Source organism: Salvelinus sp. IW2-2015, linkage group LG21, assembly GCF_002910315.2.
Source record: "Salvelinus sp. IW2-2015 linkage group LG21, ASM291031v2, whole genome shotgun sequence".
NCBI lineage: Eukaryota > Metazoa > Chordata > Actinopteri > Salmoniformes > Salmonidae > Salvelinus > Salvelinus sp. IW2-2015.
The window spans coordinates 1,612,623-1,637,542 of NC_036861.1; the positions used below are offsets into that span (position 1 = coordinate 1,612,623).

General features: G+C 41.1%; 4 protein-coding genes across 4 annotated transcripts; 1 reads left to right on the forward strand and 3 right to left on the reverse strand.

Moving 5' to 3' along the window:
* Positions 1–466: 466 nt before the first annotated feature.
* On the forward strand, positions 467–7,756 carry hyls1 (HYLS1 centriolar and ciliogenesis associated). Its single transcript, XM_070433793.1, has 12 exons — positions 467–772; positions 1,233–1,335; positions 1,499–1,615; positions 1,874–1,944; positions 2,085–2,326; positions 2,425–2,480; positions 4,881–5,035; positions 5,449–5,494; positions 5,580–5,643; positions 5,748–5,829; positions 5,973–5,999; positions 7,505–7,756. The coding sequence occupies exons 2-12, from the start codon at positions 1,236–1,238 to the stop codon at positions 7,634–7,636; spliced, it is 1,092 nt and encodes a 363-aa protein (XP_070289894.1). The 5' UTR covers positions 467–772; positions 1,233–1,235; the 3' UTR covers positions 7,637–7,756.
* mrpl4 (mitochondrial ribosomal protein L4) lies at positions 7,645–10,211 on the reverse strand. Its single transcript, XM_024013973.2, has 9 exons — positions 10,005–10,211; positions 9,796–9,877; positions 9,380–9,551; positions 9,192–9,243; positions 8,917–9,034; positions 8,557–8,663; positions 8,307–8,416; positions 8,156–8,229; positions 7,645–7,951 (listed from the first exon to the last, which is right to left on the reverse strand). Exons 1-9 carry the CDS (start codon positions 10,050–10,052, stop codon positions 7,806–7,808), a joined length of 909 nt encoding a protein of 302 aa, XP_023869741.1. The 5' UTR covers positions 10,053–10,211; the 3' UTR covers positions 7,645–7,805.
* A 414-nt stretch (positions 10,212–10,625) lies between these two features.
* LOC111982314 (neuroblast differentiation-associated protein AHNAK-like) lies at positions 10,626–14,134 on the reverse strand. The gene is made up of 2 exons (XM_024013880.2): positions 13,190–14,134; positions 10,626–12,994 (listed from the first exon to the last, which is right to left on the reverse strand). The coding sequence occupies exon 2, from the start codon at positions 12,857–12,859 to the stop codon at positions 10,856–10,858; it is 2,004 nt and encodes a 667-aa protein (XP_023869648.1). The 5' UTR covers positions 12,860–12,994; positions 13,190–14,134; the 3' UTR covers positions 10,626–10,855.
* A 22-nt stretch (positions 14,135–14,156) lies between these two features.
* Positions 14,157–23,966, reverse strand: LOC111982251 (neuroblast differentiation-associated protein AHNAK). The gene is made up of 5 exons (XM_024013795.3): positions 23,628–23,966; positions 17,424–17,480; positions 17,007–17,127; positions 16,620–16,792; positions 14,157–16,206 (listed from the first exon to the last, which is right to left on the reverse strand). The coding sequence occupies exons 2-5, from the start codon at positions 17,424–17,426 to the stop codon at positions 14,158–14,160; spliced, it is 2,346 nt and encodes a 781-aa protein (XP_023869563.1). The 5' UTR covers positions 17,427–17,480; positions 23,628–23,966; the 3' UTR covers position 14,157.
* Between the last annotated feature and the right edge of the window lie 954 nt (positions 23,967–24,920).

The window sequence follows — 24,920 nt, forward strand, 5'->3', positions numbered from 1 at the left end:
TTTGATTGACTTGCTTTAATGCTTATTTTTATATAGCCATCTCATAGAGAGAAATATAGTAGCAATGTCGTCTTTTTTGTAGGCACTAACTCCGCCATGGTTYGTTGGACAAAGCCTCTGAGGAAAATTAATGGCGTTTTTGGATAAACGCCTAAAATAAGGTCTGTGATAAACAGGCTTAAGAAAGTGTATGCGTTTTGTTCTATGAGATAATCGTCATAAACTAACATCACTTTTTGTGAATTTTGAATAATTTATGCAATAATAAAAAAWAAAAAWACATATATCACATAAAGGCTTCATAATTCATAAAGGTCATGATAACTGACTGCTATTATCTTATAGAACAAAACGCATACAAGCTCCTAATCATGTTGACTTCAGACCATATTTTCGGCGTTTTTTCCAAAACCCTATTCTTTCCCCATTTATTTTCCATAGGGATGGCACCGCTAACTGGCGAGCACACAAACATTTCAGACAAAATCTTGTAAAGGCATCATCATCATAGGCACTGACTGCATTGCCAGGGTATCCACACGGTCTTCCTTGCACAAGGCGGCGATATTTCTGGACAACGTTAAATCCACCGAAGAAAATACTGAAAGGGCGTCGTTTTCAAAGCGGGTCGTTTTTTTCGAACAACAGCTGTGTTGTTGTCTTGGTACTGAAAATACAACAGTAACTAGCTAACTGTTTCATTCAATACTTGTGCTGCAAAATAGACGTAGCTAACGTCATGCATTTATTATAAGAAGCTCACACTGTACAGGTAAAACACATTTTATCAATCAATGTTAGCATTGRCAAAATGGCCTGTTGTGTTGAACTGCTGTCTTTGTTATCCTGCTAGCGTGCTAAGTTAGCTAGATAGTTATATTATAATTTAGCTACTTAACGTTAGCGGGCCATTGGGTCATTTAACGTGTATTTGAAGCTAACGTTAGTTGCTAGCGTGCATCCCTTTTGTTGATTTGGGCTAGCTAGATAAGGAAGCGATCATGAACGTTTGGTTGATTGTAGCGAGAGTTTGGTTGGTGGTTGTCTAGCCTGAAGTTAGCTAACAACTTGTTGCTGATTTTAGTCAATCACTTACATCATTATTCTCTGCTATCCATCATTTCTCATGTAGCTATCTATCTATCTAGCAGTATCTCGCTATCCATCTAACTATCCAACTACTAACTACTTACGTTTGCTTATATTACATTTATGGGACAATTATTTTTCAGGAAATGGAACAGATGGATTTCTCAGAAGATGAAATACAACACCAATTGGAGGCACTTGGTTACAACAACATACCAAGACACAGACTACATGAATTCAAAAGAGGTGGGTTGATAGAATTAGCAAATATAGGCCTACATTTTGATGACCAAATGCTGACTAAATCTGAAATAACTGTGATGTCTTGTGACTTTCACGCTGCAAGTTAGCTGTCAGATTGGTGGAGAAGCAACTTTGTGCGTGTGTGTGTACGTGTGTGTGTATTTAGATCTAGATGACCTGATCCGACATGAAAAATCTAAGAGCCACTCGTCCAGTGAATTGAACTCGACAAGATCTCAAAGCACCATCTTCAAAAGTCCTCCTGCAGTCACCAAGGTTAAAGGTGAGATCACTGTACGTGTTCTCATGTCCACTACATAATCAAATATAACTGGGCCTGGTTTCCCAAAAGCATCTTAAGGCTACGTTCCTCTTAGAGCCATGGGATCCCATGGTTCTTATGGTTTTAACAATGAACTTAGCCTTAAGATGCTTTTGGGAAACTGGGCCCTGGTCAGTAAGTATTGGTTGCACCTTTTGATGCGCAGTGTGGTTCCTCTTGAGTCTCTTGATCGTAATTTCCTTGTTTTCCCCCTAACAGTACATCAGGATAACACCGCAGCCTTCAGAAATGTGTTTGCGCAGGCTGGTCCATCACACCATGAAAGACAGGTATATATTCACATATTCTTGTCCCAAATCATTCAGTCCCCCTTCATCCAGCAGATAAGCTAGCTGTGTTGTATTTATATATAAATAATAATAATGCTAATACTAGAATGGCATGTTACTTTGTTCGGTGCTCCACCCAGGTGCTAACCTCCACATACAGCAGAGATAACAGTAACTATGGTGCCAGACAGGAGTATGACTCCTACACTCAGCACTCTGTTGCCCCCAAGTACCAGCGCCCCTCAACAGCCCCTAATAGGCTGGAAGTGGATCCAGACCTAACTGACYTCCAGCAGTTATCGTTCGCTGTCAGTCAGTCGTCCACACCAGACCGAGACACAGGAGCGCATGGGAGACCCTTTATTAAGAGGAAAGTCCTTAGGTACGGTACGTTTACACCAGGCGGCTTTGTTAAGACTATAATGGTCACGTGTGCTATTGAGGATACTTGAGTCAACCTCACTCTGTTTCTTCCTAAAGGAAACATCAAGGCCAAGTTCACGTCTGCGATGAATCAACACATAGTGAAGATTCAGGTAATTCAATAATGTTATGCATAAAGGCTTAGGAGTACTATATTTAAAATATAAGGGCCTGGGGGGGTGTGGTATGTTGGCCATTATAAACTGGGCAGTTTGGGTCCTGGATGCTGATTGGCTGACAGCTGTGTTATATCAGACCGTATACTACGGGTATGACAAAACAATTACTTTTACAGCTCTAATTATGTTGGTAACCATTTTATAGTAGCAGTAAGGCACCTCGGGGGTTTGATATATGGCCAATATACCATGCTTACAGGCTGTGTCCAGGCATGCCGCGTTGCATTGTGTCTAAGAACAGCCCTTAGCAGTGGTATATTGGCCATGTACCACACTTCCTCGGGCCTTATTGCTTAAATATACTACGGGTATGACACAACTACTTGTTTACTGTTATATTTATGTTGGAAACCGGTTTGTGTCGCGCATAAAAACAACCGTTGGGTGTGGTATATTGGCCACAACTCTTTATTGCTTAAATATACCACACTAAAGGCTGCTCTTACGCGCGACGTGGAGTGCCTGGATACAGCCCTTAGCCATGGTGTATTGGCCATATACCACAAACCCACAAGGTATATTATTGCTATTATAAACTGGTTACCAACATAAATAGACCAGTAAACAAGTATATTGTCTGATATACACATGGCTGAAATGCTGTTTCAGCCAATCAGCACCCAGGATCCAAACTACAGGGTATATTATTGTATTTAGTTTTCAGATTCCTGTTGTTGGAGCCAGTTTCTATTTCTTTGGTTATGCAAATATTTGTTTATTAGGTCATATTGTTCCATTTAGAATAACTTGATTTAATTTCTATATAAGGTGTGTATATATTAATTTGGTTATGTGGTCTTATGATTTGATTGAGAATAGGTAAATTATGCCCTCTAGCCAGAATTAAAGTATGGACAGGCCCGCCCAGATAGGTTCATTTGGTATTTAGAGACAAGAAGTAGGGCCTGCTAGTTATGGCAAATGTTTAGGTTACTGGGACCCACATACGTCTTACCTTGATCTTTTAATTTAAATGGAATATTGGAACCTTTGTTTACCTTGCACTTATCATTTTGGATTCTACATATAAAACATTTAAAGTTTAAAGCCATTGGATTCTTGACTTTCTATGGGATTTTGGATTTGCGTCTCAAATCTTGCAACTGGTTTTCCCATGGCTATTCGAAAGCCACTACATTTAAGTAAAAAGTCCCACACGCTATGGATTTATCAAGACTCTTGGAGCAAAGCAGCTCTGCTGACGAAGGAGACCATGAGTACAATACTGGTTTAACGTGCAAGCTAAGCCTATCTTTTATGATTGTTGGTTTGGAAATGTTTGACGTGTCTGTTTTGGAAACAAATGTCACAAGCTATTCAACTGTGAATAGGTTCGTTAGGCGCTATTGGAAATGTACTGTTGATATTGACAAACAAAGCTTAGTGCTAGACTACATGTGGACTTTTTTGACAAGCTGTGGAGAAGTTGGAAGACAGTCAAAGCCTCTCTAATATGGCATATTGTGAAGATCATCCTCCTGTTGAATTGGAGCGCAAAGACCGCACTGATGTGAACTACTGTGAAGATGACTATACATTGGCTCAGACTAAAAATGACAAGGCAGTATTAGATGGGATGTGTCCCGAAGAAAGTTCTCTCACTGAGTGCAAAGACAATGAGAGGCCCACCGGAGAAGGATATAGTGAGGAAGACAGGAAAGAAGAGAAGGATGAGCAGGAGTGGGAGGATTTGGAGTCGCCGGCGAGCAATAAAGATTTTAAGTTATTTGATTCCAAGTCTACTAAGACCTATGAAGAGTGGGAGGATAACAGAAGACACAAAAGGGGTAAACCGCATACCCGGTCTATTCTCCCTATAGTATGAAAATAGAATTTCTATAGGTATCATCCCCTTAGTCCAAGTATGTGCATAATGGACTGAATTTTGCCCCTGAAGTACCCCCTTGTGCATTTTACCAGTAAGGCTATGGTACATGAGAACAAAGCGAAAGAAATTGCCTGAAATTTTAGTTGAAAGTCATGTCATCCATGGCAGTGGTTCCCAACCTTTTTCGGTTGCTGTACCACCAACTGAATTTTGCCCCTGAAGTACCCCCTTGTGCATTTTACCAGTAAGCCTATGGTCTCATGAGTCTTATCAAGTACCCCCCTGTGGATAGGTCAAGTACCCTGGTTGGGAACCACTGTTCCAGTGCATAGTACTATAATCGCTCTTGCAGCACTTGTATAACTAAAATGTGAGATGTGCTGGGCCTGTCCGGCTCAGTGATCATAAAACACCTGCCTAGAGCTTACTAGCATTGCTTATGGCCTTACACAGTGGTAACTAAGGCTAACGTGTTAATTGTTTCCCCATTTATGTCTCCCTTTCAGGTGCAGTGAGTGGGCTGGGGGAGCGTCTGGGAGGGATTCATGTGTCCATGTCCACCCACCAGGAGTCGGAGCTGGAGAGTGAGGATGCAGGTAGTCTGAGTGACAGGTCTGAATCAGACTGTCTCCCAAGTGCCTTCAAAGCCTACAGAGGCATGGTGGGTACTCTTGCCTTTTTGAGAGCTAACTTCGGTTTTGTTTATTAATCTCAGAAGATTAAACATGGGTACATTTTAGTAATTTAGCAGATGCTCTTATCCAGAGCGACTTAAATTAGTGCATTCGTCTTAAGATAGCTCGGTGGGACAACCACATATCAGTTATAGTAAGTACATTTTTCCTCAAAGTAGCTATCAGCAAAGTCTGAGCTAGTAAGAGGGGAGAAAGTGTGAGTGTTAGTTCACGAAGGGGGGGATTCTGTGGGATTATTTAGAATACTCTTTGAAGAGGTAGGGTTTGATGTTTTTGGAATAAATATAATTTATCCTCACATCCAGGATCTTTTTTGAGAATCGTTGCAAAGGGTATACATGTATGTTTGTTGAAAACAAATGTTTTAAATCTCTTACAGGCCAGATCTCAGAGCGAGAGTGACATCAGACCCCGGCCCAWGTCGTGTAAGTACCCACACTGCTGTTACACGTCATCGTCCTGTTACAATGTGCCCCAGTTAAACGTAGTCACTCATGTCTGCTCTTCCAGTTATCCGCCCAGTGATGGATCACCCTCACACCAGAAGCCTGAAGAAGACCGACCCAGTGGCAAAGTAAAAGGATAATTACCAAAATGTCTAAATAATCAGTATACATATTTTGAAAGATTACTGCTGTGGATCTGTGCTACATTTTCATATTGTTCCATCTTCCAAAGGTATTTCCAGTACAAGCAGGACTGGGAAATGTTCAAGGCGCCAGGAGAGAAGGATAGGAAAGCACTGCACTGGGAAATCAGGGTATGAACACCTTCTCCATAACAAACTCAGTTGGCTTACATACTTTATTTGAAGACCACTTTTTGCATGTAGTGGACAAATCATGATGAATTATAAGGATGCATGACCATAATGTCTGAATTAATCACTCTTCGTATTTTCAGGAACAGCTCGCGTACCAACCTCTACCAGTGAGTATGCTTCATTTATAATCTTGTAACCATCCTGTCATTCATTATTTCAGGTAAGAAAATTCCTTAAATGGACCCCCCCCCCCAAAACAATAGAATGTCATTAGTCCATGCCCCGCATAAATTATGCATGTCAACATTCAATATTTCAAGAAATTGCTTTTAGTATCCTGATGCCCAGTGTGTGTTAAGACACATTTCTGTGGAATGTAAGGTAAATGGACAAAGTATGTGTTTTGATTCCTCTTTCCCCTAATTTAGAGAAGACAGGACAGATGAGTTTCTTATTCCATGTTGTTCTGAGGGAATAACCACATTTTACGTTCATTTGTTTATTCAAGTAATCCAACTTGAGAGATTGTATAATGCGGGACTCGCATTCAAASCAGGGACCTGCTGCATTGCAACCCATGTTACGCTCTCTGCCACTTGGGGGCAATGACCCAGGCATGCCTTTTCTCCTTTTCACCATTAATCGCTGTAAGCCCAACCCACTGTTCTTTAAAAACAAAATCAGCATCAGGTGTTGAACCTGGGACCTGTTGTCTTACATGCTGACCAGACCGGACACGTTGCGTACGTCGCAAAATAAATGTAGAAATCCTTGTTATTCAGTTATTGCACCCACACTGCTCGCGCGCACCAACGAGCGTCTGCGACGCCAAGGGCTAAAATAGAACTCATTCCTATTTCTGACGCAGATCGCACTGCAAGTCCTKCCTCTCCCATCTCCTCATTGGTTTATAGAAGCAGGTACCCACGTGCCATCTCCTCATTGGTTATACCCACGTGGGTGAATGAAAGACGAACTGTTTTGCCGGTAGTCGTGGTAATACAATGAAAGTTTAGATACGATGAAAAAGCCTGGAAGGAGGAGAGATGACTAGAAACGATTTATGTGTGGATTAATTGTCGGAGTAGAGATCCTTGTGCATTTCAGGTAAAATAACAGCTCAATGTTTATATCCCAGGACAAATTAGCTAGCAACAGCAAGCTAGCTAAATATGACAAATTAACATTAGCTAGCAAGTGCAAGCTAACTAGCTATATTACCATAAATGTTTAATGCTTTTCGACCTGTCCCCAAATTAATGTCATCAGTTCAGAGTTTGTTATGATATTTTAACCTGCGTGTCGTGATCGCGTTTGGTGTGGGGTGGGGGGGGGGCAAAATAAATTTGCACGATGGGGTTTGGGCAAGGTGTTATACCCACTAGCCAACCTGCCTCCCAAGCCATGCCCACTAATYATTAACCAATCACATTCCACCTTTCCAGTCATGACAAATTAGTGAATACTTCAAGGAACGGTCCACTTTTTAAAGAATTTGAACAGGAATAAGTAAAACCACTGAGGATGCACTGAGCTGTGCTGCATTGCTCCCTGGAAACCACAGACATGGGTCATACATGGCCTAACTGAAAATATATAAACAATGTTTTTCTGGGGGGGTAAATACCTTGCGATGACTGAAAACATTGACATATTGTATTGTTTCCCTCAGCCGAAGCCTCGAAGAGTATTTGTGCCCAACACCTACGTGGTGCCTACAGAGAAGAAACGCTCCGCCCTGAGATGGGAAATACGACATGACTTGGCCAATGGACTCCTACCGCCAAACAACTATCGACTCTAGGCATCATGTACCTTACGCCTTAAATAGGCTCTCTTTTAATCACCAGTTTGCATATATTTTATCATTAACATTAATTTATTCACAAGTTTTTATTGAACATATTAAAATGCACGACAAACATTTGGATCGTTGAATATGTTACATGACGTTATTACTTCACCCAGTGCCTTCAAGGCAGGTCAGTGTAGGGGAGTTTGAACGGGTACAGCGGTGTGAAGCGTTCATCGTGCCAAAGCAGCTTGTTTTCCAGAAACTTCACTGCTTCCAGGGTGAGGATCAGGACCTCGTGTTTTAGCATGCTATGAACGTTCAGGCCTGTAGAAGAAAAGTCAACAGGAAACATTTGAACTTCACATTAATTTGCCCTCGCCTGTGTAGTAACAGTAATTACAGTTTACATGGTACTATGTAACAATGTTGCTCCTAGATCAATTATACACTGTGTACAAAACATTAAACACCTTAATATTTAGTTGCGCACCCCCCCCTCCCGATTTTTTWAAATCAGTGTCATCTTACCTAAGGCTGGAATGACATTCACAGTCTTCAAGCTCTCAGTGGCCTGAAGGATGTTCTCAGGAAGCTCTTCGCCCCTGTAAAATATCAAAGACTCAATCCTCAGCTAGGATGTCCACAGAGGGTTTTTTTCTCTTTCACTGCTGATACTTACGCATCCACTATCAAAACAGACTCCCCCCAGTGTCGGTATCTGATGAGGTCCATGAGGTACTGTGGGTCAGGTGTGGGGATGTTCAGAGTGTCAACCACATGGAGATAATCCTGAAAAACACCCAACATTAATACAGTAGGAATGTAGATGGCATAATTAAAAAGCATTCATTACAATACAGAGGACGTTTTTAAGATGTGAATGAACTTGTACTTGTGAAAAGTGTTTTCACAAATAAAATGGTACATACCTGGGCCAGTTTGGAGCTGAGGGCAATTTTTAGTCCTTGAACACGTACTTTCATGGGCAACATGTAGTAAAAACTAGTTGGTCCTCTGGGTCCATGAGAAACACCACCTGCAAAACAGAAATTATGTAATTTATTCTAATTGTTTTAAATCTCTCCAATGACTTTGGCTCTTAGCTGGGACTGTTCCTTCTTTTGGACTGATATTTAGATGACAGATGTGTCTGTTCATTCTTGGAACTGGCACTGTAAAATGTAATGTTTGTTTTGTCACTGTGTGTTGAACTGTATGTGTCCAGTAAAATGCTGTCCTCCACTTATCACAATACTACTGACTTGGCCCATACAGACTGAGACCCTCACCTCCTCTCCATATAGGTGACCTGATGCTTCCATGTCGTGCTTTGCCACTTCCCTTCTGTCTCCAGGGTTTCCTTCCTCCACCTCTCACCTCCGATCTGACCTTAGTGTGGGCATGGCTCTAAGGGAGATTTTCAGTTATTATAGTAGGAGCAGGTGCATTTAGTCAAATATAGCTCAACTCATAAGTACAGAGCTTTGGGTATAAACCTACACAAATATGCCTGTACTTCTCATCACCTAATTTTAATAATATGGCCACAACAGCAGCTACTTACAATTCTCTTGAAACTTCTCTGCCAGAGTTCAACTTCRTGGAGTATGTCAATCCTGGTGGGAACAAAATAATTTAAGCGTCACTATTCCCACCAAACGATAAAGCACTGAATATGTAAGTCTCTCTGGATAAGAGCCTCTGCTGAATTACTTAAATGTAAATACAAATGTTAGACATTGACAGTTTTACCTKGTAGGGACTGCAAAGACATCGGGGTGGAGGTCAACCAAACCCAAAGTTTCACTGTCCCGCCTCTCCAACGTCTCCACCCATGTCTGTACTGGGCTCAGGTGTACAGGGACGGCAGCATCACACCTCCTCAACACAGGAAGACTGGAGTCTGATGGAGGAGGAGGCCTCTCTGGAAAGAGACCACAAGTCATCAATAGCTTTCTTACATCTGACCTAGTTGGAAATGAATGCTCTGAAAATGACACACCAACATTGCATTCAAGAATGGSGGAATAAATCTTTGTGTCTGGAGTCTGTGCAGGGTCTTGCAGTCTACATGCATCTGTATAGAACTAGCTTCTTCAAATTCGCACCATCAGTTCAATGATCCATAGTGCATGATAGAAGGCAGTGAATGAAAAAGCAGACCTTACTTGCTCTTGCACGGTCCACGAGATTGGAAGGGATGCGTAAATTTGAGGGTAGAACGTTCTCTCCAGAGAAAGATGAAGCCAACTAAAAAAAGAACATCTGACAATGAGCTTTTATATGTGCCAGCAGTAACTTCATCCACTACATCTTTATATATCGTCAAATAAAGTGACAGCTAGCTAAGTTAGCATTAGCCTAGCTTAACGCTCACCTTTTTACAAATGCCTCGACCACACACTATAACTGATAAACGAAACATTTCTGAAAACCTAATTAAGACAACTAAATACGTGCGATTTCTTCAAAACAGTCTTTGAAGAGATCATATTCTGAAACAAACATGCATTTTCTAGATATTTCAATTTCCAAATAAGAAAGGTCATGCGGCAGTGCTAGTGTGTTGTCGCATACTGATGACGTTTACGTTGCGTAAAGGCAAGCGTGATAAGACTGCCACCTAGCGGTGCGGAGGTGAACATCTCTAACAGGTGAAACGATACTATACTTGTTTTTTCAAACCTAAATATTTCTACAAAAATAGCAGTTGAGTTAAAAAATATATATATTCTCAGCTTGAAATATTGAATTTGCCAAACATTATTTCAATGTTAAAAAGTAAGGGAAATAAGGCCTACTGTCAGAATCAGGTCAGAATAATGAAGCCTTGGCTAATGCATTTTGAAGTTGTTTTGAAATAATTATTTTGTTGAATTCATGTAAAGAAAGATAAAACCAAAGATTTTATAAAAGTTACTAAATCCCATTTTATTTTATTACAATGTAGCAAGTGTATAGTAAAAATACCATTCAAATAGCTTATCAGCAGAACATAAACCTTTCATACATTTTTTAAATCACTTGACAAAAGAAAGCTTTACACATTCGTTTTCAACATGTTCATAACAAATGCCAATGCCAATACAAATGCCAATAAAAAAGTACAAATATGTGCAAATAATCTGATGCTTGTTTTATACGTAACAGACGTTTTCTGCATTATGTTTCAACAGAAGATTGTGATTCAAACAAGCCTAAAATTACATTTAGTCAGTTGTCTGAACGCTATATAAGCTTTGAAAGCCAGAATGTTGACCCTTTTAAGGTCTCATCTTCTGGAACTTCAAGGTCCACATTTGATGCACTGAAATCGAGACTTCTGARTGTATGAGATCTACGGTTTGACTCTTCCTTGTGCCGATTTTTCAGGCTCCCAGTTCCATCTGGTACATCCCCTTTGAGATGTTTGGGAAATGCAGTGACAAAATATCCTTCTTTATCTTCAGACATTTTGGGGTTTGAACCATRGGTAAAATTTGGTATAGACATTCCAATTTCAGACTGTTTTGGACTTCTCCTTTTTGTTCTGCCAGTTTCACCAGCTGGGGCTTTTCTATGATGTTTATTGCCCTTGAGGTCAGTTCTACTCAAATGTAAATCTGGCTGTGAATCCTCTACTCCATCCCTTTGGGGTGGGAGTTTAGGGACTGAGGCGTTAATACTGGCAAGACTTGAGTCTATATCATAGTCTGGTATTCTTGTATGACTACCCAATTTAGTCTTGGATTTGGGAATTTTTAATTTCCCTGTGGGATCGTTAAGGTCTGAACCTCGCAGATCTAAACCAGATGCTTTGTACTCAACTTTTGGCAATTCTATATCTGCAATGGGATCACTGGCCCTTCCTTTGACCTTCCTAGACTTCCTATCAGTGTGTGGCAGTGTCACTTCGGTATCTATGTCCATTGTCCGCAATTTTATATGCGCTTCACCTGGGATATCAGATCTGCGTTTACTATGCGATGACACTTTGTATTCTGGGCCTCTGATATCAGCTTTGGGTAAACTCAGGCTGACATCTGGGTGACTAACTTTCAAGTCTGGTGCTTTTAGATCCACTTTAGCCTTTGGAGGAGAAATGTCATTTGTTTTCATAAAGTCCATATCTGTACCTGCCCTTAGATTGGGATTTCCATACTGAGGCATATTTAACGACGGCAGTTTGAATTTTCGAGATTGTATAGCAACGTCACTGTCTGGCAAATTGAGATCAGCTTGGGGGCCTTTGAGGTTACCAGAGGGAACATTTATGTCTAAATCTGGACTACCGATCCCTGTGTTTACTTTCAGGGTTGACAAGCTCAGGTCCGGTCCATCAATGTCTCCATCTATTCCAGCATCTGGACCATTCAGACCAGAAAGGCTGAATTTAGGCATTTTGAGGTGGGGCATTTTGAAATTCCCAGAGGGTGAATCAATGTTCATATCTGGAGTGTTTAAATCCATGTTAGGGGCTTCTATGTCAACTGTAGGTAGGTCCAGGTCTGGTGAACCAATCCCACCTTTCATCTTTGACAATTTCAAACCTATGTCAGCACTTATGTCTTGATCTGGTCTTTTTGAACTAGACAACATAAATTTAGGCATTTCGGGCATTTTGAACGTAGGAGTGCTGATGTCAAAATCAGGGGCTTTGATGCTACCATTTGGCCTTTCTATGGTTGGAACTCTGAATCTACCTGAAGGCATATCTGGAGCATTGAGGTCTAGTTTGGGCCGTCTGAGATGATCCTTAGGTAGCCTCAAATCTGGGGGACTGATTCCCCCTTTTAGCGTTGGGGCTGAGAGATCAGTATCAGTTAAGTCATAACCAGGTGCATCTACATTTGGCCCAGATAGCCCAAAACCAGGCATCTTCAAATCAGGCATTTTTAGACCTGTTTTGGGACCTTTGAGGTTAGCTGTGGGGGCATTGATATCTATATCTGGGCCCTGTAAGTCTCCATCAATGTCAACATCTGGTCTCTTTAGGCCCCTGAATTTAGGCATTTTAAATTTGGGCATTTTGAATTTCCCAGAAGGTGCATTGATGTCAAGATCTGGAGCAGTCATGTCTAGTTTAGCGGCTTTGAGGTCAGCATCTGGTAAATTCAGGTCTGGGGAATCAATTCCCCCCTTTAGCTTTGGGGCTTTGAGATTCAGTTTTGTGGATTTTGGCATTTTACCAGACAGCCCAAATTTGGGCATTTTCAGTTTACCAGAGGGGCCATCAATGTCCAGATAGAGCATTCAGATCAACCTGGTTTCTTCAATGTAGGTACTTTGACATTACCTGAGGGCATATTAAAGTTTACATCTGGTGCATTTAGGCCTAGTTTGGGGCCTTTGAGATCTGGCAGATCCAAATCTGGGGACTGATTCCCCCTTTAAACTTGGGGCTGAAAGATCCCAGCCAGCCCCTTAACCTTTGGTCCAGAGGAACCTAAATGTGGCATCTTGAAAGTTGGCATTTTGAATTTCCCTGTGGGTGAATCTATGTCAATATCTGGAGTGTTTACATCTAATTTAGGGGCTTTGAGGTCCATGTCTGGTAAATCCATGTCAGGGGCATCAATCCACCTTTAAACTTCGGGGCTGAAAGATCCCAGCCAGGCCCCTTAACCTTTGGTCCAGAGGAACCTAAATGTGCATCTTGAAAGTTGGCATTTTGAATTTTCCTGATGGACGGCCAATATCAGCATCTGGAATGTTGAGGTCTGCTTTGGGACCCTTGAGTTTTGGAGATGAGAAGTTCAGATCTGGTCCCTCTATAGCGCCATTAATGTCAACATTTGTCCCTTCAGGTCTCTGAATTTAGGCATTTTTGAATTTCCCTGAGGTGCATTGATGTCAAGATCTGGAGCATTCACATCTAGTTTAGGGGCTTTGAGGTCAGATCTGTAAATTCAGGTCTGGAAAATCAATTCCCCCCTTCATCTTTGGAGCTTTGAGCCTCAAGTTTGGAGATTTTGGCATTGTACCAGAGAGCCCAAATTTGGGCATTTTCAGTTTACCAGAGGGAGCATCAACATCAAATCTGGACCATTGAGATCTAGTTTGGGCCCTTTGAGATGACCCTTAGGTAGTCTTAAATCAGGGGGACTGATTCGCCCTTTTAGCTTTGGGGCTGAGAGGCCAATATCAGGTAAGTCATAGTCAGGTTCATCTACATCTGGCCCAGATAGCCCGAAATCAGGCATCTTCAAATTGCTTTTTAGACCTGTTTTGGGACCTTTGGGTTAGCTGTGGGGGCATTGATATCTATATCTGGGCCCTCTAAGTCTCCATCTATGTCAACATCTGGTCCCTTAGCCTCTGAATTTAGGCATTTTAAATGTGGGCATTTTGAATTTCCCAATGGGTGCACTGATGTCAAGATCTGGGGTGTTTACATCTAGTTTAGGGGCTTTGAGATCAGCATCTGGAAAATTCAATTCTGGGGAATCAATTCCCCCTTTATCTTTGGGGCTTTGAGATTCAGTTTTGTGGATTTTGGCATTTTACCAGACAGCCCAAATTTGGGCATTTTCAGTTTACCAGAGGGGCCATCAATGTCCAGATTCAGGAGCATTCAGATCAACCTTTGGTTTCTTCAATGTAGGTACTTTGACTTTACCTGAGGGCATATTACAGTTTACATCTGGTGCATTAAAGTCTAATTTGGGGCCTTTGAGGTCAACATCTGGCAGATTCAAATCTGGGTGACTGATTCCCCCTTTAAACTTGGGGGCTGAAAGATCCCAGTCTGGATTTTTTACCTCAAAGTCAGGCCCTTGAACATCTGGGCCTGAGAAGCCAAAGTCTGGGATTTTAAAACTTGGCATCTTGAATTTTCCAGATGGGCTACCAATATCCGCATCTGGCTGTTTTAATTTGGAAGATGATAAGCTCAGGTCTGGTCCATCCAACTCTCCATCAATGCCAACCTCTGGCCCTTTAGGGCCCGAAAGGGCAAATTTAGACATCTTAAACTTTGGCATTTTGAATTTTCCTGAGGGTGCATCAATGTCAATATTTGGAGTGTTTCCATCTAACTTAGGTGCTTTCAGGTCGACTTTKGGTAAGTCCAAGTCAGGTGCATCAAGTCCACCTTTTATCTTGGGAGCTTTGAGACTTAGCTTTGGTGTTTTTACATCAGCATCAATGCCCAGATCTGGTCTTTTTAGGCCAGAGAAGCCAAATTTGGGCATCTTCAGTTTACCAGAGGGGGCATCCACATCGAAATTAGGAGCTTTGAGTTCTGCATGTGGTTTCGTTAGTTTGAATTTACCTGAGGGTATGCCAATATCTGGAGTACTGAGGTCAGGCAAACAGACGTCTGATAGACACATCTCATCCGCTGAGAGGTMCAGGTCTGGAGTCCTAACTCTTGGTCTAGATATATCAAAGTCAGGCATACCAAGACTTGGTTTTTTGATCTTCCCAGATGGGATACCAATGTTTGCATCTTGCAATTCTAGATCTATTTTGGAACCTTTAAGGTCTACTGAAGGTAAATCTACATCAGGGTCATTCAGTTCAGGAGCACCAATCAAAGAGGTTTTAAGATGCATGTCTGCGGTCTTTAAAACTGCATCAATGTCTAAATCTGGTCCTTTTGGTACTCTGCGAGAGAGCCTAACCTTAGGCAATTCAAAAAAACCAGAGGGATCATCCACATCAAGGTTTGGGTTTTTCAGTTTCTTGGAGGACCGGACTCTGATTTTACTTGAAGGCACATTCATCATGCTGACATCTGGGGCTTGCAGGTCTAGATTAGGACCTTTGAGATTAACATCTGGTGCTTGTAGGTCTAGTTGGGGACCTTTGAGATTAACTCCTGGCATATCTTTATCTGGGATCCTCATATTTGGTGTATCAACCTCAAGGTTGTGTACATTTACACTGGGTCCAGAGAGACCCAAGTCAGGCACCTTAAATCTGGGCATTTTTAACATTTTGCCTGTTCTTTCAATATCAAGCTTTGGGGTGTTGATATTTAAAGTAGGTGCAGTGACAACCCCCTCTGGTAGATTGAGCTCTGCTTCCGGGACATTGATATCTCCTCCAACTTTGGGAAGTGGATCTATAACTTTCAGGTCAAGATCAGGGCCTTTGAGGTCAACTTTGGGCAAAGACATGTCAAATTCTGGAGCATCAATAGCATCTATATCAGTTTCAAGATATGGCCTTTCCAGGTTAACTGCTGGAGCATCAATGTTTAGTGACCCATTTAAATGAGGCAGGGAGAGATCTGATGTACTAATGTTGGCATTAGGCAATGAAAGTTCTCCACCGCGAGCATCAGGTACCACGCCTTTGACATCAAGTTTAGGCACCTCTAACTTTGGAGCAGAGAATTTGAGATCTGGAGACTCTAGGTAGGTAGGAKCATCTACTTTGGGTGTCTCCACAACTGGGTAATCCATGGTGAGGACAGGGGGTTTGAGGTCACCTTTAACTTTAGGTTTGTCCCAGACAGGTCTCGGTCCCTTGCCCTTCACCTGTCCATTATGGGAGCCTCTTTTCCCAGCACCTGCAGGTTGTCCAGGGCTGTCATCCTTCATGAACCTATTTATTTTGGCATTGTAGAGTCTATTATATGAATCCTTCAGCATCTGTAAAGAGAAACAAATCCTTAATGGAAGAGTTTGAGATGTTGGCAATGAAACCCTTTATCGACCTCCCCAGAGTCAGATGAACTCGTGGATACCATTTTTATGTCTTTCCGTCCAGTATGAAGGAAGTTGGAGGTAGTTGGAGGTACGAGCCAAAGCTAACTAGCGTCAGGAACAGCTAGCATGCTAGCTTTCAGTCATTGTGCTAACACTAGTTAGCAACTTCCTTCAAACTGCACATAGAGACATAGAAATGGTATCCACAAGGTTATCTGACTCTGGGGAAGTAAATAAAGGGCTTCATTGCCAACATCTCGAATTGTCCCTTTAAAAAACAACATATTTTATCCAGCAACCTTTCTGAAATAATTTTCCCCCCTGCTTATTCTATTTACTAACTATATTCCACAAACCTCCTCTGGTGCTTTGATGCTGTCCAAGGTCCCCATACTCTTGCTCAAATTATTTTTCGTCAGAACTTGAACCTTCTCATCAAATCCATTATCAGCCATCAGCTTCAGGATTTTCAACACATCGTCTTTCGAAAGTTGGTCAAAGTTGATTGTGGCACCCACAATTTCATCTCCTGAAAAAAACACAGTTAAATCATGGTGACTGAACATTTCAATGATTCTAAATGTGTCTAAGTCTTTTTTTATATTATTTTTTCTTCACTGTTACACTGTATTTTACTATTCAACAAAATTCAGACAGCAATCCAAAATGTGAAATCTTACATTTTCTCAAAGAAACATAAGTACCTCAACAAAAATCGTATACATTAAATAAAAGACTCATACCTTCTTTGAGCCCCTGATTGCCAGAGGAGCCACCGATAACGCTGGAGACGACCAATCCTCCCTTTTCTGATTCCTCCAGCATTAGCCCCTCAGAGAGGCTCCTTCCCCTACGGTGACCAGGCTAAAAGCAGATATACAAAGGTAGTTACAAGAAATGTGCAAAGACGGGTGTGTGGCCTCAGCATTGGTCATGTTTCAATAACCCAAACATCAAACAGAATTTCCACAATGAACTTRAAAATACATGTTATTTACAATCATTTTTAAATAGATTTTAAAAATGGAATTCACTTCTAGAAAGTAATGTTGGGGCATAGGTGTTTTTCAAAAAGTAAATTTCCTTTTGCTTAGCTTATTGTGTTGGAATTTGCTTGTTATTACTATCATCATGGCTGATGGATGAATGATCTCACATACCATGATCCTTCTGATGTTTTCACAGCAGCCTTTAATGAAAAGTTATTCTGTTTAAACCTGTTGAGGAGGAAAGAATCAATTAAAAATAAATGCTCAGCTTGGTTTCATTCAATAATTATCAAATCATATAGGCCTATATACTGCAGCATACTTTCGTAGCCTTCAAGAGTATCAAATGCAAAAAAATATCATATTTACACTCCAGAATAAAAAATACAAACAAATACAATAATGGCACAGCTCATTTTACCATAAAGACCAAAATCAGCTGAAATCACCACTAAAGAGGGGCTATGGAGGGATAACCTGTTTACATAAGCAAATAGGCACATGGTTGACACCCAGGTAGCTGCACCTTTGACGTATTTGAGGTGTGGCCTTGGGAGATGGAGTGAACAACAGGAACAAGTTTGTCTAGGTAAATAGAGACAAGTGCACTATAATCGGGTGTAAACTCAGAAATGACCACACCCACCACTTTCTATTTTGAAAAGCTTGCTGTGGCATATGCTCAAATAAAGTGATTTGTAAACAATCGTTAGAGCATAAGTCGTGTCAGTGATTTGTGTCACATGCTTCGTGAGACTGCTGCTCTATGAGCAATAACGTGTGTGCTCTGCTACCGATTCCACAATGATCATAATAATCATAATTTACTTCATCATCAAATACCTCCAAAAGATGAATATGTAAAAATATTCATCACTCAGACTTACTAAACCACACTGAGTATACCAAACATTAGAAACACCTAATGCCCTCCCCTTTTGCCCTCAGACAGACTCAATTGGTCGGGGCATGGACTCTACAAGGTGTCGAACGCGTTCCACAGGAATGTTGGCCCATGTTGATTCCAATGCTTCCCACAGTTGTGTCAAGTTGGCTGGATGTCCTTTGGGTGGTGGACCATTCTTGATACACACTGGAAACTATTGAGCGTGAAAAACCCAGCAGCGTTGCAGTTCTTGACACAACTGGTGCGCCTGGCACCTACTACCATAGCCCATTCAATGGCACTTCAATGTTTTGTCTTGCCCATTCACCCTCTGAATGGCACACATACCCAATCCATGTCTCAATTGTCTCAAGGCTTAAAAATCCTTCTTTAACCTATCTCCTCCCCTTCATCTACACTGATTGAAGTGGATTTAGCAATTGGTCGATCTATTTTTTTTATTTGTCTCGGGCTGTTGACGGTAGGTGCACCCAATTCAGCTGCCCTGTGCACCTGGTAGAGAACTGTTGCGATTTTGAACCATTTCATGTGTCTGAAGGTACAACTCTGCCTTCCCGGCGGGCCCGGAGAGCAAATCAAGTGCACTATATACCTAATGCTGGCCAATCCGAGGGCTCAGATTACCGTGTCTGCAGTAACGTAGCAGGCATAAAAGAAAGCTACAGCAAAGTTGATACTGTGATATTTCAAAACGTTTAAAACCATGACTAGAGATGACATGACTAGTGAGTTCATGTGTAAGTTCTTATTCGGCACTGTCAAGGCTTTGTATTCAACACTTTTATAAACCAGGAAATGTGCATTCTTCCTATTTCCACTCAGCGTTACAACAAGCACTGCAGCAGTAATGAATGAGCACTGGTGTAAAGTACTTTAGCAAAAATACCTGAAAGTACTAAATAAGTAATTTTTGGGGGTATCTGTACTTTACTATTTATATTTTTGACAACTTTTTCTTCTACTTCACTACATTCCTAAAGAAGATTATGTACTTTTTACTCCATACATTTTCCCTGACACTCAAAAGTACTCATTACATTTTGAATGCTTAGCAGGACAGTAAAATAGTCTAATTCACACACTTATCAAAAGAAGATCCCTGTCATCCTTATTGCCTCTGATCTGACGGACTCACTAAACACATGCTTTTTCTCAAGTAGTATTTTAGTGGGCGACTTTCACTTTTACTTGAGTCATTTTCTATTAAGGTATCTTTACTTTTACTCAAGTATAACATAGGAGTAACAGGATGAATTTGTGCATGAGGCAGAAATAATGCGGTGCGACTCGAGTTTTGCCATCAGATGAAAGACGGTGACCCTTTTTGGTCAGTGTCAGTGGTGGAAAGGGAGAGAGGAGGGATGTAATCAGAGCTGTAGCAGGCCTATATGCAAATAGACCATTGCCGTATATGGATCTGTGCCATTTACTTTGAACTGGACTGTGTTTACAGCATGGGTGGTCTTGAGTAGATGTACTTGTTTTGAGATCAAAGCAAGAGCTGCATGTAGCTGTCATGCCCTGATCTGCTTCACCTGTTCCTGTGATTGTCTTCACCCCCTCCAGGTGTTGCTTATTTTCCCCAGTGTATTTATCCCTGTGTTACCTGTCTCTCTGTGCCAGTTTGTCTTGTATGTTAGTCAAGTCAACCAGGGTGTTTTCCCGTACTCCTTTTGCTATTCTCTTATTGACAGTCTTCCCGGTTCTGACCCCTGTCTGACTCTGGACTACTTTCCCGCCTGCCTGATCATCCTGCCTGCCCTGACCTTGATTCTGCCTGCCCTTCGGTACCTTTTGGACTCTGAACGGGTTTTTACCCTTTTGCCTGTCCACGACCATTCTCTTGCCTTACCCTATTGGATTAATAAATACTGTAAGACTCCAACCATCTGCCTCCCGTGTCTGCATCTGGGTCTTGCCTTGTGTCATGATAGTAGCCACGTGTGCACATTTTGTTAATTTCCTTTGCTAGTTAGTGAGTTATTAGCCCAGTTATAGATAACTTGTAGTCTACAATAAGAGAGTACATTTTTAGACATCTTTGAAAAGCCAGTCAGGTAAAGAGCTTTTTTTAGTCTTAAAGGGGAATGTTGTATTTTGCGATAGGCTTTAATAAGCTCAGTAGCATATAGGCAGAGGGTAGCAATAATTTGTCTGGTATGAAAATAATAATCCATTTTATGTTGTAAAGTGGTTTCTCGCATCAAACATCACAACAACATTTTTCAGTCACCTCCCTTGTCTGAAGGACAAGTGGATAAACAGGTTAATGTCAAGCCCTGCATGTTTTTTTCAAAAGTTTCATGGAATGTTGGTCTACATTGAACAACACACATCGGCTACTACTGTAGGCTGAATGATAAAACMGTTTTTTTCATGTTCAAATGTTATGGGATGCATTTTCTCCATTGTTTTTGATGGTAGGCCACTCTGGTAGAAGTGGAGGCTCATCAGAGGAGGAAGGGGAGGACCAGTTTCATAAAATAAACATGAAAAAAGTTATGTTTTTTTATAAAACTATACTAAATATAAACACATCACCAAATAATTCATTAAAACATACTATTTGGAAATGAAGGTCTACAGTAGCCTCAACAGCACTCTGTAGGGTAGCACCATGGTGKAGCCGGAGAACAGTTAGCTTCCATCCTCCTCTGGGTACATTGACTTCAATACAAAACCTAGGAGGCTCATGGTTCCCACCCCATTCCATAGGCTTAAACAGTAATTATGACAACTTCCGGAGGATGTTGTCCAACCTATCAGAACTCTTGCAGCCCGAACTGACATGTTGTCCACCCAATCAAAGGATCAGAGAATGAATCTAGTACTGAAAGCATAAGCTATAGCTAACTAGCACTGCAGTGCATAAAATGTTGTGAGTAGTTGACTCTGAGAGAGAAAGACAATATTTTAACAGTTTGAACAAATTAATTTCTTCCAAAATGGAGAAGCAAGAGCGAGAGAGAGAGAGATTTCGTATTTTTTTTCCATTTTCAGTTTCACTTACTTAGCTAGCAAATGCAGCTAACTAGTTCAGCTTACTCAAACACCCTGCTCAAACAGAGGGATGCTATGTTAGCTAGCTACTGTAGCTATGACTATCCAACACAACATTGGAACTCTTCCAAGTCAAGGTAAGCTTTTGGTTTTACTAATTTATTGCCACCGGGGACTGCCGGTGTAAGTGCTAAACTGCTTACTTACTGCACACTGTAACGTTACTACATGATTGTAGCATGTTTACTAACGCGTTAGTTCTATTAGCTATGTTGACTATGACGTTGCTTTAGCTAATATGGTGACAAGGATGTAGGCTGTGTGTTATGATATGGTTTGGCTTGGAAAGTTTTTTTCGCCTGGTCACATAAAGCTGTGTTGTGCATTGAAGTCCACAAGCGAAGGGAAAAGGTGAGAGCCGGAGAGTGCATAGATGGAAGAAGGAATACAACATGGCTGCTCTGAAAGTGAACTGTGTTTAAACGTGATCAGTGGTGTATTCATTCCGCAGATTCTGTTGAAAAAAGTTTATTAAACTGAAGCAAACAGATCAAAGGGATAAACATACCTGAATTTGTCCAATAGAATCTCTCGTTTGCAACTGTTGGACTAACAATTACACCCTATATCAGCTAGAAGCAGGCAAGAAGTGTGCAAGACAGTATTGAATGTGTCACTGTGTGTTCATGTGTCACTAGCTGTCATCTCACATTTTTCTCTCGACCTGTGTGCACCTACGTTGTAAACTTTCATTCATAGGCTAGGTTGTAGCAACCTCATGATGGGTATAGGGAGTATCATGTAGTAGCCTAAACCTATCGCAGTTACAATCAACTGGGTGAATGGAATATGATCGACAGTCATCAAATATGCTGTAATAGAAATAAGGCCTACTAATGAAAAAAAWAATAATCATCCTCCCTCATCTTAAATGGCACTGACCGCCACTGTCTGGTAGGCCAGACTGTGGCCACTGTTGGCCACTGTTAAAACTGTAACTTAAAGCGGGAAAGCCTCAGTGAGGAACACAGATATAGAGGGGGAAATCAACAAAGTCCAGGTGGGTCCAATATTGCGCTGATGCGCTTAATGATGGTGACAGGTGTGCGTAATGAAGGGCAGCCTGGCGCCCTCGAGCGCCTGGGAGGGGGAGCAGGAGCAAGCGTGACAGTGAATGGAATAACTTTCATTCAGGAGCAGAGATTGAATGTAATTATCCCACACCCCCAACAACGTCTTATGAAAGATGCATTTAGGAATGGTAACTACAGGTAACAGCCAAAATAACGGAAAAGCTTGAGTAAATGAGTAATGCAAAGTATATTGAAAGCAGATGCTTCCACACAGGTGTGGTTCCTGAGTTAATTAAGCAATTWACATACCATCATGTATAAAAAATACTGGGCAGGCCATTATTTTGGCTACCATGGCTATTCCCCATTTTGGCTACTATGGCTATGCCCTCATAGGATGACAGTGCCCTCATTCACAGGGCACGAGTGGTCACTGAATGGTTTGATGAGCATGAAAACGATGTAAACCAAATGCCATATGGCAGTCTCAGTCACCAGATCTCAACCCAATTGAACACTTTTGGGAGATTCTGGAGTGGCGCCTGAGACAGCGTTTTCCACCACCACCAACAAAACATCAAATGACAAAATTTCTCATGGAAGAATGGTGTCGCATCCCTCCAATAGAGTTCCAGACACTTGTAGAATCTATGCCAAGGTGCATTGAAGCTGTTGTGGTTCGTGGTGACCCAATACTTTATGTTGGTGTTTCCTTTATTTGGGCAGTTACTTGTATATGCACTCATAAAGAAGAGTGCACTGACAGTAAGCTAAAAGCTGCTATCATATTTCATGAAACATGGCACGTTATTGACAATTACTCTGTTCAAATAATTCCTATTATTTGACATTCATTCACATTGTGCAGAGCTGTAAGAGATTAGAGGCTGACTGAGATTTTCTCCAAGTCTAAGGTTGTATTTTATGAGCTCTCTGTTGACTCAAGACAAACTGTATGCTTGTGAATATTTTACTTTTCAAATCAAATGTATTTATATAGCCCTTCTTACATCAGCTGATATCTCAAAGTGCTGTACAGAAACTCAGCCTAAAACCCCAAACAGCAAGCAATGCAGGTGTAGAAGCACTTTTAATATGTACTGTACTCTACATACCACTGTACAGAAATATGCCAATTCAGAGTCTCTTCAAAATGTATGGTTTCACCTACTCTATATGCATCCTTGATATCTTTTTTCAGGTATAAAATGTTTCACATCAGCATATTAAAACATCGTCCATGCCAGTTGTTACTGTAGACATTTGCAAATTTAACATCCTCATCTAGCTACTACAACGATGACATCATTGTGAACTTCTTAAACAATAGTAATAGTAAATGGCACCATATAGTCTGGATGGAGTACTTCAGCAAAAGTTGACAACAACTCTTACCTTAGGCTCCATTGGGGTATTTTGACTGTGTTTGTTCTTGTTATTCAGCCATTGAAGAGTTTAACCGTCAATGTGAGAGAGTTGCGACACAATGTTATCGGTCCCTGCCGTTTACTCCTGTAAGACTGCCTACACCGTGCCTCACGTCAGCGAAAGCATACTCTCCCCAAAGCAGACAAACTGGTTCCACATTCGGCATGTCTTCCCAGCCACACACCGTCACACACAACTTCCCCAGTCCAGGTAGGCACCGTGATCACTGAAACCTAGCCTCTCAAGACTGGAACTGTGAGATAAAGGGGAAAAAAACAAACAGAGCACTCGCCACGCCAAGACAGGAGGAAAACAAATAGTATGGCAATAGAAAAAAATGCAGAGGTGTGCCAAAGTTGTCTTGTTTCAAGGGAGGGGCAGCTAGGCGTTCATTCATGACTCATGGTAATTATAAGGCACAACAATGAAGGGGTGGCATGATCTAGGGATTAAGACTCGAATAGAACTGATTTATGAGACATAACATTCTTACTATGTAACCATACCTTTAAGGTGGAGCTACTCCTTCCAATTACCATTAATGACAATTATGTAATCGTGATGACATTCTGATGAACAAAAACTCAACAAAACAATAACATTGGATGTGTAAATCATAGAAATATAATGACTAATTATGACGATTGTCATCATGATGTTCAAGCAAACTCAATAAATCAAAAAAGTGACCAGACGTGTAAAATCAGTGCAGACATTTTATTTTTAATATGTTACACCTTCATATTACTGTAYATGAGAGTACTGACCACTACTRAAAACGCTGCATGTAAAGGCGATTCTCCCTGAGATGTTCTCTCTTACAGTGTATTACAAAACAGAAACATTCTCAAATGACTGATATACAGTAGTTCTGCTACAGAATGGCTTGAAATCAGACGTAACAACATTGTGAGGAGCTTCCAAACAAATGTGCTCTGTGTGAATGGCAAACAAATAGAAAAAGAGTAACTTTAAATTGTCTTTATTTATCACAAAGTCTATTCGTCTGTAGTACGTCCGTACAGCAAACAGTGTGTAAACATGCATTTTATCTATGTGAAGTATGTCCATTAATGTGCGCTCTTTCTAGCTATTACTAATACTGCCAACAGACCAGGTGCAAAAGGAATCTCAGACATTCATAAATGATTGACGATGCTGCAAAGTGAATGACTGACTTGCTCTAGGAAGACAACTTTTCAGTCAAAATCCATTATAGYGCTATAAAATACTCCCTTCATACAAAAGCAATTAAAGTGC